Consider the following 16122-nt stretch of genomic DNA (forward strand, 5'->3'; position numbering starts at 1 on the left):
AGAGTATTTTAAAATTTTGTAATTCAACAGAAGTTAACGAAATATGAATGTAAAGATAACTAATGAAAATATAAAAATCAATAGATGTACAAAAATTCAAGACTGTAAACTTTGAAAGGTTGTATTTTTTTCGATCGAAGTTAAACCCAAAATTTTATTTTAACAAAGCGTCATACGACTAATTATAAGGTAAATTTATGGTATTAACGATTGAGTTTGCTTATAAAATTAAAAATTTCGTTGATAAAATAGCTTTAGTAGTAACAACACCTATGACAGAACTAACCTTATAATTTTTAAACAACGATTGATTGACTAATTTTTTTATTATAATACAGAGTTTGTACTTCATAAAAAGAAACATATTAAAAAAGAAATGCAAATTGATTTCAACAAATTAAACTTCAGCAAACTTTAGAGTCGTTTAGTCAAAATTAACATTTAAACAATTAAAGATGTAGTTGCTATCTTGCATAATTGGTCAAATAATGCAGTTACTTTGTGTACATGAATTTAAGAAAGACCTGAATACAATTATCCGAACCGTAAACATTTGGTATTTATCACACTTCACGATGTAAAATCATGAAAAAAGTTCGAATTAGAAAAACATTAATTCTAAGATACTCTTCTGTATTATGCTCATTCCGAAGAATACATTTCTGGTAAAGACGTTAAACTGTATCCGTGGTGTATGACTTGACAACCGTAAGGTATTTCGTACACCAGGTCCTTACACCAAGCTGTTTTTTGCGAACAATAAGTTGCAATAAACTGACTGCATGTCAAGGTAGGAACTAATTTCCAAGCATGTATAATAAAAATGTTAATGTTTGTGGCAAGTTTCTTTAAAGTTGCGTAAACGAACCATTTGTACATTATACTTGTTAAACGATAATATAAACTAACTACCCAAAAGAAAATTGCGTTCATGTTATTTTACAATTATGTGTGAAAAATAAAAACTAATTTGTATTTTAATACTATTATATTGATAGCTTTAAATAAATTATGGTAACTTAACATTCATGAGTTCTTTTTAAAACCAGTAGTTAAAGAACATGCCGAAAAATTCAATATATTTAAATTCCTATTTAGATGTCAGGAAAAAAATTTAACTAAATTCTTGTTCTTATTTTGCTAATATAGTAACTATACATAACAGTGTACTTATATATTCTTCGGATTTACTTAAAGTCTAGATGTGTGAATTTGCGACATAAAACTAGTGGTCATTAAAAAAAGCTTTAATCTGATAAATTATTTTATATCTCAACTTGAGGACTGATTGGAGTAAACATATCTTTATATTGATAAAAATTCAACAAAATTTAATGTTATATGACAAAGCCTTATGAGCATTCTAGACCTTTTGCTTTCAACGTAATGGCGTTCACTTTAAAAATATATAGATTAATATATTTTATCTGGTATTCTGTTGTGTGTGTCTTAAAGTATTTCTCGTGATAACAATGCGGTCATTAAAAACTTATTTTTACCCCACATTAGCATCTAAAATTGCAAATATAAGCCACAAAATATATCCTCAACTTTTCGTGTAATGATTCATAACTTATTGGTTCATTTAAAAATGCTAGGATAGAAATGATTTGAAGACATGTCTTTTCAAAATTAAATTAATAAAATTCTACTTGCGGACATCTTACTAAAATTGACAGTTGATAAATTACATCCGGCTGATATTCAAACCCAGGATTATTAGCTTTAAAAAAATTATATTGCGAACATCAAATTGTAACAGATTGATAGTTTAATTTGCGATAAAACAAAAATATTCATATAAAAACGAGATTGATTTTCGGTTTTTGTCCGTCCAGGTGCTCCGACTGATCATCAAGTCCAAGTAGCGTCCTTAAAAATTTATTTATAGTTATACTACTTAGTACTATATAGACTATCATATTATGTTTTTTGTTTAAAAAAAAAAATTTTTTTTACCTTAAAAAAGACAGTAATAAAATATACATATTAATCATTAAGTACTTATTGGTTTAATATTAATTAAATGCGATTGCGAGCTAGTAAATGTAAAATACAGACATAACTGTTATTAGATACACAAAACGTAAAAGAAAACCTTAAATTGATTTTTACAATAGTAACTTTGTAAAAACTTATACAATGGCAAAGGAGTAAACTAAAACTAAAATATTTTGGGGGACCTTTAATTTAATTATACTGATAACTTACATAAAAAAAGCCCAAAATAATGATTACTATTAAATAATGTATTTAAAAAACTTTGTGAACGTTAATTTTACATTCAAACGATAAGATACATATTAGATTAAATACTGTTAATTATTAACACTCAGAGACTATTATAAGTATAAATTCGGTAGAATAAAATTAAAATATTTTAGGTGTAAGGGATATAAGTTATCTTGACTTATGTTTCATGTACATCCATGCTATCAAGTAAAAATTGGTAAAGAAAAGGTTATACTGACCTAGAAACAAATAACATCAGTAGTTTCAGCTTAGTTGAAAGATGTAATCCCTTTTACATATCTTAATAAGCTTAGCAGAACAAATAAGCCATTCAGATTAATAAAAACATAACAACGTTGTTCAAAATTCAATACCAATGTAATTTATTATTCATAATTGGTTGTAACACCAAATTAACAATAACAATTAGTTATAGAACTACAAATTATCATTTCTTACAAAACAATTTAGGATTGTGCATTAGAAATATACGGAAAGTACTAAAGGTAATACACGTTTAACTTAACCAAAACTTTGTCTTCGAAATGAATAATTAGCTTCTAGAAAATAAATAAACAATGATCTAAAAGCATGCTGACTTTATAAAATAATAAGTTTATTTTTACAAACAATACTACATTAACTATAAAAACTGCTACAATTTTCACACAACTACTAGAAAAGGCTTACGTAAGTAATTAAATACTAAATGAACCGTCAGAACTTTTATCGTAAAGAAAGCTATAAGAATTATAATCAAAAAATTTTATTCAAAATATATGTATATGTATTTATTTATTAAAATTTAATACTCCAACAAAATTTTGTAAATTATTATAACAATCGTTATTAAAGAGAATATGTTTATTATCCTTGCAAAACAAAACTTATTCATATAACAATACCTTTTTCTTTAAATAAAATTGGCAAAAGTTGTATAGACATGTTAACGTCTACTAAAACTCAGAAATATGTTTGAATTACTTGAAAATTAGTTGAATTTTGAACTTCATACTATATTTTTTTCAAATTAGCAAAAGTACAATTTTACCTGAAAACTTTCAAATAATAATAATTAGTAAAGTATGTTAATCAATAATTCTAACTACCTTTCTTAAATCCGCTCTGTCAGCTGAGACTGCTTGATTGGTCACTTCAATTGTGTCATCCATCCAAGGTCCATGTCACTTCTTTTCTTCCACAACGTGTTTACTTGACTGTAAAATGAATAAATTATAATTCATACACATTTTATAATAGTTTTAAATAGAGGTTTGCAAATTAAACACTTTATTTACGACCCGGTTTTGGGGACAAAAAACCTTTAAGTAAAATAAAATAGTAAACTGCTCATAACAATGTTGGTTATCTATAAAACTCTTTACACTTCAGTAAATTGAGCAATCTTTTTTAGTTAAGAAAAATAACTATGTAAAAGTATTATGAAAATTGACATTAATGGTTAAAAATTAAACTGATTATTAATAGCTTATGTGAGTTAAAACTATAAAAAACAACTTATTTTGACACACAAAGTTGCTAAACTTAAGCCTAAGACTATTAGTCTTATAAGTGTGCTCAATAGTGTTTATAAAAAGTGTTTTAATGTGCACAATAAATTAAATAAGATGAAAGATATGTATGTAATAACAGCTGTTTTCTTTTGTGACTATTGGAAAAATAACATAAGTTTTAAAAGTTCTATTTATAGACATTCAAAACATAACAAAATAACGTCAAAATAACATAAAAGTGAGGTGTCCAAAACTTTAATTTTAGTAATTTAGTTTGCACAGCTTTTGAGCAAAAGCATTAAGACCACTACTTAAGACTGCAAGTAGAATAAAAGTACAGTTGTTAAGTTTATAATATAGTCATACTAACAAAATAAAAAATTGCAAATATTAAGTAATATGATACATAAAATGACAAAACTAGTATCAAAGTGTTATTATTGTTCCTTCATCTTTTTTATACAGTTTAAACCTTTTTTACTAATAACAAGTAACAACTTTATGAAACAAAATATAACAGCAGAGTTGCACAAATTAATTTTTAAATACTCTTCAAAATATATCAGATGTCAACTTATAGATGGTTACAATTCTTTTTGTAACATAAGGAAAGTAAATTTCTGACTTTTTAAGGCTACTCAATTAAGGTTATGAGAATTTATGTACCATTTAAAATCATCACAAAGTTACTTATTGATTCTAAGTTGTATTTACATCATAACGTTTTTAAATCGATGTAATTCTCAAGCTCTGATGTTATTGTATTACATCATAAAAACTTAATGGATCAACTTAAATTTAAAAATCTTATTCCTAAGAGTCTATAAATTTTTTTTAAATAAATTTGTTTCCAAGTGCAGTAACTTCTCTAAAAATAAGGACCTGTTTAGCAACCTAAACTCTCCTCTAATAACAGTTTAATAATGTAAAGGCACATACTTTTTGTTTCATTATAAATCTTGTTTCACAATCATATTTAAAAAAAATATATAAGTTAATTTATAAATTGATGTTATAAAGTTTCACCACTATAAAGCTTCCATTATATAAATTCAAGTTATTTACAATTAATTTTTTTTAATTATAACCTTTGATATCAATAAACATGGCTGTGACCTTTATGAGCAAAAACACTAGCTTGCAAAGACAGTCCAACATGAGGTGAGATTTGAAAAATAAAAAATTCAAAATTATAACAATATTAATAATCAAGCTCAAATACTCGAAAATTATAAACAGGACATTAAGAAAGATTCATTTAAGAAAGAATATTTTAAAATTCTTGAGATTTTAGAATAGTGTACAAACTAGCTAAGTTTTGAAAAAGAAAATTAAACAATCTAAAGTTTACTTAGCTGGGTGGCAATTCTGCATAAGACATTTGAACAAAGAGTTCAAAAGAAAATTTAATGTGTCACTCCTACATTAAAACTTTGAATTTATATTGGAATTATGGAAAATTCAATTTTCCCCCCTATGCCCTTATTTTTTTAAGTTAAAAACTTTGATGAATAGAACTTCTTCTGAACTGAAAACTTCAAGAGTAAGTTTAAAAATTGCACATAAACTGGGAGACTGGATCAAATAATTTTGAAGCAGACTCAATTAGTATTAACATTTTATTCATATTTAAAACTGTGCGTTATTATTACAGAAATTTATACTGCATTTATTGAAAATGATCAGCTTAATTTAACAGTGTGGCCACTGGTTTGTTGTAAATTTCTTCCAGGTTTATAGATACAATTCAATTGTCAATTTTAGGTATATTATTAAATTCATATTAAAAATACTGACTAAAATACTTTAACAACATTGAGTAGAAAATATTGTAAAACCTGTTTATAGTTTTAAATGAAAAAGATTATATGATAGGTGTTTCACATCTCAACCAAATTTTTTTAATTCACATGTTAACGTAGTTCTAAATTCCAGGTTCTTTAGAAATATTAATTCAATTTTTTATTTTATATTTCACAAAGTACAGGTTTTATAGTCAAATTTGCCTAAAATGTCAAACTACAGGTTTTTCAAGGATTTCAGATTTTTTGGCCACCCTGCTTTAATTGTATTTTGTATCTTTTGTTTCTTAAGGAAACTATAATAATATACTTCATATTAGTAACTCTAATTAAAGTTAGGAATGTTGTGTTTTATTTTAATGTTAAATTTGGAACTTAAACTAGTGAATACAAGAGCAAATGTACTAACATTGTAAGTTTGAAAAGAGAATCATTCCACTGGAACTGTGGGTGTCATTTGGTTTTTGATGATTTTCCTCATTGAAGACCAGGAGCACAGTGGATATAGTTCTGAAATTTACATTAATTTAAAAGTCACTAAAAGTCACATAAAATTAAACAATTTTTAAACAACCTTTTACAAAATTTTTTCCAATCTTACAGAATACTTTCATAACAATATTCAAACATAACAACTTACTTGGTTTTAATTGTGACTGCCTCTGTATTAAAGTATAAGCAATAAGAGACAACAATTGTTTTGTTTACAAACCAAATGATAAAACAACCATTTTAGAAGTGTTAATAAACATTTAAAAATTCGCTAAAAACCAGTACCAGGGAACAGATTTAAATTAAACACAAAAAAGTAATCTCTCGCTTACCTATAAAGGTTTAAGAAACTAAATGTTAAAAAATATGAAACACATATGTACTAGCATAAAATTATAAACAAACCTAATAACTTTTTATTTAAAGACTTTATCTTTTAGCAACTATATTTTCATAGAAGTTTTGTCCCCCTTTTGGTAATTTTATCAAATATGTAGACAATAGGTACTAAATGGAACTACTTCAGTTTAGTGAAATGTTTTTTTAAATAAACGCTTAACTTTTATAAATTAACACGTAGAGTTTTATTGAACCCATTCTTATTTAAATTTTACTTATGTTGATTACGCTTGAAATTATTTAATTGATTATTTACTATGTTGTGTAATATATATTGTTTGTGTTTTATCTTAGTTTATTGTTTCAATTGTATTTTCTCTGACGAAAATTGATGAAATATATTGGAAAAGAAAGAGTTTGAGTCATTTTATTTATTTAGTAAAATTGAAAACAAGTCTGATTTTTAAATTATTAAAATTTTACTATATTCAGTCTACTACTATAAAGAAATTTTACTTAAAAATAAATGAAATAGTTTCTCGTTGCAGCTAAAGTATTGTTTATTGTCAATCAAATATTCCTAAAACCTTTTGTTTAATTAGTTTCTAGTATTTAATTAGTAAAAAAAGTTTTTTTAGATCTTGTAAAAGTTTAAAATCACCAAAATATTTTTTAAAACAGTATAGTTCTTTTGAAAATTGCAACAAAAAACTTTAAAGCCTATAAATTGTTTTTAAATTTTATTTTCACTGATAATAAGCTATATTATAATACTTCACATTAAAATTTATATACAATTCTAATTATCTCGTGCACATTTTTCCAAAACAAAAGGTGAGTGTAGTTTTTTTTTGTAGCTTTTTAAATAAAATTTCGTTTAACTTTAGCTACTTAGTTCAATCGAACTTTACAGGCATGTTTTTTTATTTAGTTTATTTATACTAGAAGATGCAAACAAAAATTTTTGATAAAAATAGAAAAAATTGTTCTGAAATTAAACTTTTATATATCAAACTGCGAAATGATTTAAGCTTCTAAAAATATGAGAACTTGTTTTAAATCGCAACTGTATAAACTTAAAAATTGTTGGTTTTAGTAACACAAAATATTGATGATTTAAATAAATTACCTTTTAAAATAAATACTTATTAAAAACTTTCAAATTTTTTCTATTTTTTGACATTAACTCGAAATAACAAACCTGCATTTTACCTTGCTATCTAAATTTGTCTTGTAAAATTTTTGTTAAGTTGTTAAAACATCTTAGTATAAATAACCACAATGATATAGTAAAAAAGTAGCCTATTTAGTTACTTTAAACACTATAAATCTCAAGACTTTTTGAATAAAGAGCTTTAAATAGAAGAAACAGCTTTTAAGATAATTAGTTTAATTTATACTAATGAAAAAACGAGTTTGAAAAGTTTGTGTAATAAACAATATTATTAAATTCTTATAGTTAAAAACAAAAATTGGATATACTAAATAAAATCATTTATAAATCTATCATACGATCTAATATTATGATAAACATCATACTAATTAAAATTTAAAAAAATCTACAAATAACAGACACTTCAATTAGGTTTATAAATCGTAACAAAGTTCATACTGATTAAACATGAATTTAAGCAACTTTTGGTTACTTAACTCAATCAAGTGTCAGTATTTGTTACTATTTATTTGCATTTGATCGGAATTAATTTATAAAACAGCAGAAAGTTTTGGGAAACCAAAAAAATGATTTTGTCTGCTTTTGTTAAAACTTTGTGAACATTGTTTTTGAATGTAAAATTTCTGAAAAACTTTTAAATAGGTAAACAAACTTTATTTTACAAAAAAACGTACGTTACGTTAAACGTGTACCTTACAGCTTTAGACAAGATTTAGTTTTTTTTAAATTGAAAAATAGCTAATTTTTTATTATGTTAACAAAAGTTTTACACGCTTAGTTTATTGTTTAAGTTATTTAAAAAATAACAGCTTTATGTTATCATAAAATATTTTAAAATCGTTTTTGCGTTCATTTAATTAATTTATCTAATAAAACATCAAAAATTAAAAAAAAAAATTCATCTTATTTTCAATACTTAGTGCGTATCTATTAAAGTGCGTTCCATATTATTGCCCTTACTGTACTTGACTGTCTATTCATAAGAATAAAAAAGTATTTATAAAGGAAATTCTTATTGATTCTTGTATCATACTTTTAAATATTTACTAGATTAGTATTATGAATTGTTTATCAAATGAGTTAATAATATTAAAGTAAACTGCATGGATAACAAACATTGCTTATTTTACTAGCTAATTAAATAACACAAAAAATGTTGTAGTTAGTGTTTTATTGTTGTGAGACAAGGTAAAAAGTTTCACTTTGTAACAATTATGAATTTATTTTTTAAAGTGCATTATGTAGTTGTAAGAACTGTGTTTTGTTTAACTTCAAAACAAAGTACTTGAAAAAAGGATGAATTAGCAAAACATTTAGTTTAAAAAGTAATTGCTATATTTATTAAATTTAGTTTAAAATAACATATCAGAAGTTATAAAGTAATAAAAGAATATTTTTTAAAACACTAATTTTTGTTTAAAAAATTGTAACTTTATTGGCTAAGTAAATATATAACATTAAACATATTTTCAAAGAGATACTGTAAAAACAGCGACCAATACACAAACCCTTCTTGCTGATTGCGCCTGAAAACTTTCACCACAAGCATCACGCGGCGGTCGATTTTAGGTTTCTGGTAAATTTACCTCTTTTATATTAGTTTCAAAACTTTTTTAAAGATTATTTATAATTCTTAATATGTCTTGGTTTTAAAACTGCTACTTAAACTTACTTAATAAGTTTCAATACAAATAAACCTTGCTTAATACAACTGATATGTTATTCTAACTGAATTTTTCGGTAAATGTAGGTATAACCTGTATATTTTGTCTTTGCAAAATCATTTGAACAAACTAAAGAAGCTTTTAAGTTTAAAAGTCTACCAGGAAATAGTTTACGATGCAGTACTCAAATATTAGAATAATAATAAAACGTATCTGTTGTATTAAAAGTTGAACAAAAAGCTTAAATTTCATCGAGACATCAACTTTACTGACAAATGTGATTTGTTTTTTTTAGTATAAAGTTTACTAATTTGTTATGTCTAGAAGAATTTTAAACTTATTCTGTTTTCCAAATACTTCGTCAATACTATACGCTCAAAGTTCACATACACTTACAATTGTTAAATTATTTTAGAAATTTAAAGTAGAACTTTTTTTTTAATATTGTAAAACTACATTTTGCCGAAACACTGTCTTACTAAAAAACTAACCGTTTGTATTTTATAAATTATTTTTGTAACATTTGAAACTTGTCATGCTTTTGATCACTAATTAGGAACTTGTAATAATAATAGTTGTTATTTAGGATAAAGCATTAAATAAAATATGAAGTTTTATTTGTCAGTCTGATTTTTTTTTTAATTGCTTTTAATATAATAACTTATACAAGAAATTTTAAGCGGCTATACCAAATTGTAAACATACTTTTTTCTAATTGTTTTTTTGAAAATTAAAGTTATGACTCATTTATTTTAAAATTATTTAACATAAAAAAATTGTTATTTGAAGTGAAAGTTATTAAGTAATTGTCAAATTTTTTAACAACCTTTTTAATCATCTTTAAAAAAAAATAATGTTGAACACAAAATAAAAGACTAACATGAAGTTTGTAAAAAAACAATTTTAACAAGTTATTGTTACTGTATTTAACGTTTTTAAGATTCAAATGCATATTAAATAAACAAATCATAGACTTTTACATGAATATGTTTATTGTTTAATTTCAAATCAGGGTTTAAATAAACACTATAACCACAAAACTTAAAATAATAAAACAGAAGAAAATCAATTAGTTTTCATGCTAAACACAATTTTCTTTTTGTAACAATTAAAATTAAGCTTTGTGACACGCTTAACTTTTAAAGATAGATTCGTTTAAGAAACCAACTTTATACAATTCAAAACAAACTTATGTGTATCAACAGATTTGGTGACATTTTAGTGATAGAAAAAAAATATTTTATAACAACATTTTTCAAATGAACTTTTAAACAACTGACTAATCTTAAAGAATAAGTTATTTGCGATAAAGGTCTATCACCATTTAGAATTCAGAATCAACCTAATCATTCAACCATTCGACTAGTATTGGTTTGAAGTCAAAAACGTCTGGTTGTCCCTCGTGCTTGTCCAGGGCGTTTTTGTGGTCGGACCATTTGAAAGGTGGTACCTGGTCGTGTGTTGGTCCGCACTCGGCAACCATGCTTAAGTTGCTGAAGAAAAATCATTATGATTAAAAAGTTTTGTTTTTGTTACTAACGCTTAGAACAAAAAATATCAGGCTATGATTTACCATTAGCTCAACTAAATAAAACATTACAAAAGAAAACAATGTAATTTTTTTTTCTAATTTTATATTTGTTTTTTAAGTCTGCTCGGCTAAAACTTTTAAATACTACAGGTCACCAGAGTACGACAATCACTTCAGTAGTTTTTTAATTTTTTTTAATTTTTAGTCTGATTATACTGTTATTGATAACTATTTTAATCTTATAGTCCTAATTCTTTAGTTTAAATCCTAGGCCAGAAATAAAAAAATTATTTATATACAGGCTATCAACCTTGTTTGAATTTGATACCAAAGCGATCTATTTTACAGCCTGAAAGAAATATTTTTGCAGTTTATCATATCTTTTTACGATTCGTAAATACTAGTAGAATAAAAAAAGTATAAAGTCTATTCGAAGATTGTTTAAATTATAGTTTTTATATTTTTTACTATTTGTACATAATGAAATCACAACTTCAGTGTTTTTTTTAGAACATCAGCATGCTTAAAAATAGTTTTTTTTTATTCAACTCTACGACGTGCTAATTTTTAAAGTTTTTAAACATTTACCTTTAACTTTTACCTAAATTAATCCTTTTAATCAAAGAACTTTCATTTATTTTAAGAACCAGTTTATTTACTTTCAAAAGTCTAAATTCTTCTTAGTGTTAGTTTTTCATCTCAATTATATTTATACCAATATATATATTAAACTAGTACAGCAACTTTAGTTATTCTTATCAAACGAACTTGTGCAAGCTGTAACTGGTCACTTTGGCGTCGGTGGCGCCAAAGAGCTGTGACGTCAGTCCTCCGTACACGTCATTCAAATCGTACCTGGAAGCGATCGCGTTGCTCGCCCAACCACCTTGCAGCGGGTCGTGTTTGTAGTCGTTCTTTCTGCAAAAAAAATTGAATGGTGTACAAAAATTCATTAATTTATCAATTTTTTAGCCTATCAGTTAATAATTAATATGAATAAATTGATGATTTTTTTCAAAACGACCTCTAAATAACATTTTTCTTTAAGTTTTTTTGGAGAACAACAATGGTAGAGTGTAGTATAAATACAATTTGTTTATAAACCGATTACAGGATCAAAAAAAATAAAGCTTCAAAAGAACATTATATGCAATTGTTATACAAATAAAAACTATTGTTATAACTAAACTTATATTAGACTTAAAATTGTATTAAGTTCTCCTTTTAGTGAACTTTATTTTGTAAAGAAACATTTTTAAAAGCTAATTTTTGTTTTTGTAATGCTTTAAAGCGTCGTTAAATAACAAAGTAGTACCTAATTACACAGTTTTTAAGTAGTTATTTAAGAAAATATAAGCATTATTTACTAAAGTACGGTTTTTGCTAACTAATTATTATTACTAACTACATATTTTATTTTGTTTAGTTGTAATTAGTTAGGTCGTTCACAATGCTATACACTTGTATACAACGTTTTAAAAAAGACAAACAAAAACTAGATCGTTAGTTCTGTAAAAAACAATTGTAATTTTTTATATTAAGTCTACTCATTAACATTGTTTTGAATAGTGCAAAATGTATACACAGTACACATACTTAATATACATAAAAGCACTAAATATTACATTACCTCATTAGTTTGAACATTTTTCTAACATCTGTCACATTCGACTGGTAGTGGGCAAATATTTTAGCCCTTGGTTTTGAATCGTAGCTTGATTTACCGTTTTTATCCAAGAAACCTCCTTCGCGCTGTACTTTTTCAAAGTAGCTGTTTAAAATAAATGAGAACGCACTTTCAAACTGTTTCTAGTGTATAAAAAGAAACAAGCTACAACATATTTATATAACAAAAAAAAAGTTTAAGTATAATTTCAACTGCTTTTTATAGTTTAAAAAAACTTCGAAATAAAGTAAAGTACTAATAAATTCAACAATTTTGAAAAGTTTTTAATTTAAGTTTTAACAAAAAACTTGTTTAATTAAAAGCAGAAACTTTGCACAATTTTAATGTTAGCAATTTAGTAACTACAAAGTAAGCAAAAATATTGAAGCTATGAATAAAGTTTACTTTGAAATTTAAAATACTCACGGATAGTTGTAACTTGGAAAGTATTTCTTTTCAACAAGTCTGTCACTCATATCTCTATAATGTATAAGACCTCTGAAAGCATTAAAACAGTGCGTTTAAAATAGATTGCTTTACATAAAACCAAATAACAAACTGTCTTTAAACAACATTTGTGAATTGAATAATGAGCTTTACAAAACTTTAAATTAGCTTAATTGTCATTATTTAAGTAAAAGAGTGGTTTCTTCAAATAAAGCACAACTAGAAACTTATACATATGTATGAACTTTGAAAAGTAAACTCACGGAATTTGCTCGAGAACGTACAGCAGTCCATCGTTGATGGAAGGTTTCCTCCCAGGAACGAACTTATTGTAATCAATTACCATCCATTGGTTATTGTACCTAATTAACCAAGAATCAGCTCATAAATTCAAAAATACACATTAGAAATAAACGTTAATCAAATAACAAATAATAATGCACTTAGATTTAATTAATACACAGAGTGTTCTATGCGCGGGGCAATGTTTTTGATTTTCTCCTAATAGTACAGCTCTCTGTGCAGACATAAATAACATTATATAAAATAGTTTCTAAGATATAAGTTAATCAAAAACTGGATGAAAAAAATTAAATCAAAATAAATAAAATTTCAAACGTCCCGCTGTTGTGCCGCCGAAACACTTGGCACCACTCGGATCCGCTGGACGCCATCCTGTTGGCAACCAGGTTCCTCACCCACTCCAACAACCTCCCCCTGGCCCCCACGAAACTCTTCGCCCTTTCGTCGTTCTTGTTTCCAATCGTAGTTTCCATGGTCACCTTCGGGTAACACGAGTTTTTGTTTTCAGAAACTAAAGCTGGTTCTTAAAACTAGTGCCAAATGTTTAAGGAGTTTTGAAAAAGCAACAGTTCCAACATGCAGTTATGTTACAAATGCTCGTTCTCACCAGACCGGACGACATGATGTACCAGTCGTTGGATGAAAACAAATACCCAGGCTCGCTGTTGTAAGCCACTTTGTTCCCTGCGTACTCAGTACCTGTGAACGTGATTTTGTAAGTAATGCTACTCATACATAAAAATTCCATGCTAAAACTCTATACGCCTTTGTATTTTATCGTAAGTAATAGTTTTTTTATGCACAAAACAAACTACTAACCTTCCAGCTCGCTTAGAAACTTTTTTTATTAAGGAGAAACAAACCGTCGTGTTTGGTGAAATGAAAGTGGTACTTCTTCATGATCTTCAGCATGGTCGAGTAGGGCCGCCAGGTGGCGTGACCGACCAGTAAATCGGTGAAATCTGGCAGAAGCTTGACCAGAGCCGAGCACTCGAGTGGGTTGGTGGGGAGGGAGTTTTCTGAAGACCTCCTGAAATTTGCGGGGCTGACGGCGAACAGAATTTCTTTTACCTCGTGATCGCTCGAAAGCTGGCTGTGATTGGTTTAAATTGCTCTCACATTGGGTGTTTAGTAAAGTTTTAGTAAAATTTCTAAATTCTATTTAAATTATTTTACTGCTAAATGTTATAAATAAAACTTTGTTTGTTTGATTGATTTTTTATTAACATTTGTATCCACTTAACTAACTACTTTAACTTTTATCAATTTAAATGGACCCGTTATCGCTTGAGAGTTGGTTGATGTAGATTTAAATTGCGTTGAGTATAAAAAATGTTAGCAGTTGCAGAAGAAACTATTTTTGTTTTAAAATCAGATAAAATATTAACTTTGTTAAGTTTCTAAAGTGAAATCTCGTTTATTTTATTAACCTTTTAATAAAACTTGAGCCTAAAATAATTTAAGGCTTTTGCGTGCATAAAAGTTTATTAAAAACTATGATACAGGTTTTGATGTTTTTTTTTTGTTTGTTACAGGATTTGATTACAATATTTGTAATATAAGTTTTTTTGGAATTTATTAGTATTTTTATTAAGTGTTGTGAGAAAAAAAAATATAATGATACTGTAAAAACGTACTAAGTTGAAATATTTAATAAATCGTAACAGGTTAATGTTTTAAACTTGTTCTACTATCTCAGAATATAAAGTAATACTTTTCAACACATGAGTATGAAAAACTATCGCATAATGGAGTGGAACTAAAATATCAATAACAAAAAATTCAGAGCATTAAAAAAAGAGTTTAAATTTTAATTATTAATGATTGCTTATTAAACAGTATAAAGATAAGTATATATTTATGCAAATTAATCATATTCAGTATTTTAAGTAATCGTCTATATTTTTTTTACTTTAGAAAGTTTTTTATAAAAAAGTATAAAAAAACTTATACACATAATAATATGTTTTTTTTGAAAGTATTTTAACTCTTACCTAAATCCAAGCATTAATAATAAGAGCGGAGTATACATCAATGTAAATTAATTACATTCTATATTTTAGGTAACCGTCTATTTTTTTTTTAATTTTGGAGTTTTACATGAAAAAGTACAAAAATGTTTCTACACACAATAACATGTAATTTTTGTGAAAACGTTTAGACTAATACCTAAATATTAAGCAATAATGAACAAAGCTGAGTATACATTAATGCAATATATAATCACATTCTATACTTTAGGTTTTTTTTCTTTTTAGATTTTCATGAAAAAGTATAAAAAGTTTTACACACACAAAACGACATATTACTTTTTTGAAAACACTTTAAACTATTTTTCTAAACTAAAGCATGTATGCAAAAAAAACAAACTTTAAGTAAATACATAGGTATAAAAGATGTTTTATTTGTGCTAAGTTTACTACGTTTTTTCTAGTATTGATTATTTAAAAGTGCTTCATTAGTATAAAAAAGTAGCTTTTAAAACGTGTTTGCAAAATTGTTAAGTAAATTTGTATTGAAGCAGTTTCATATAAAGAGCTTGTTCGCAGTTCAACAACTACAAGTAAAGATTCAGTTTTCTTGTTTAAAAGAAACATGATAGTAAATTGTTTAAACTTGTTTAAAGTCACTAAATGTGATTACAATATAAATTTGGTACTTATTTTTGTGGTTAAAAGTTGTTTCTTAACTTAGATTATATACTCTGTTGTGTTTTACTTCTAAACAATAAAGTAAATAAAGAACATAAAAATGAGTTATATTTTTTTGCGTAAAAACAAAAAATCAGATTATTAAGAAAAAACAACTCTGTTCTTCAAGTTACATAAAATTTTATATATAAAATTTGTTTTTGTTTGAAAACTCAATAACGTTTTTTAATCATCAGAATAAAAGTTACTAGTGTGGTAAAATTTTGTTTTCTCAAAGAACAATGAGTTTGAAGAAGTACAAGTAAGC

The 16122-nt window shown here is 25.7% G+C and overlaps 2 protein-coding genes across 2 annotated transcripts in view; both read right to left on the reverse strand.

The window, feature by feature from the left end:
* The window catches only part of LOC145850126 (putative aminopeptidase PLBD2), a 22806-nt gene extending 13469 nt beyond the window's left edge, over positions 1 to 9337 (reverse strand). Inside the window, exons 1-3 of the mRNA XM_082955271.1 lie at positions 9311 to 9337; positions 9062 to 9126; positions 5958 to 6058 (exon numbers count right to left, since the gene is read on the reverse strand). Of these exons, the coding sequence (XP_082811397.1) occupies positions 5958 to 6058; positions 9062 to 9126; positions 9311 to 9337 (193 nt within the window). The remainder of the gene's footprint in view (positions 1 to 5957; positions 6059 to 9061; positions 9127 to 9310) is intronic.
* A 1080-nt stretch (positions 9338 to 10417) lies between these two features.
* On the reverse strand, positions 10418 to 13786 carry LOC145850127 (putative aminopeptidase PLBD2). The gene is made up of 7 exons (XM_082955272.1): positions 13772 to 13786; positions 13480 to 13643; positions 13125 to 13223; positions 12841 to 12912; positions 12379 to 12519; positions 11517 to 11666; positions 10418 to 10710 (listed from the first exon to the last, which is right to left on the reverse strand). The coding sequence occupies exons 1-7, from the start codon at positions 13784 to 13786 to the stop codon at positions 10560 to 10562; spliced, it is 792 nt and encodes a 263-aa protein (XP_082811398.1). The 3' UTR covers positions 10418 to 10559.
* Between the last annotated feature and the right edge of the window lie 2336 nt (positions 13787 to 16122).

Source organism: Thalia democratica, chromosome 2 (genome assembly GCF_965202585.1).
Source record: "Thalia democratica chromosome 2, ktThaDemo2.hap1.1, whole genome shotgun sequence".
NCBI classification, from domain to species: domain Eukaryota; kingdom Metazoa; phylum Chordata; class Thaliacea; order Salpida; family Salpidae; genus Thalia; species Thalia democratica.

Coding starts and splice junctions, on each gene's coding strand:
- LOC145850127 (XM_082955272.1), bottom strand. Junction 12,913..13,124: donor TACGTTCTCGAGCAAATTCC/GTGAGTTTACTT, acceptor TAATGCTTTCAG/AGGTCTTATACATTATAGAG. Junction 12,520..12,840: donor TTTCCAAGTTACAACTATCC/GTGAGTATTTTA, acceptor TATTTTAAACAG/CTACTTTGAAAAAGTACAGC.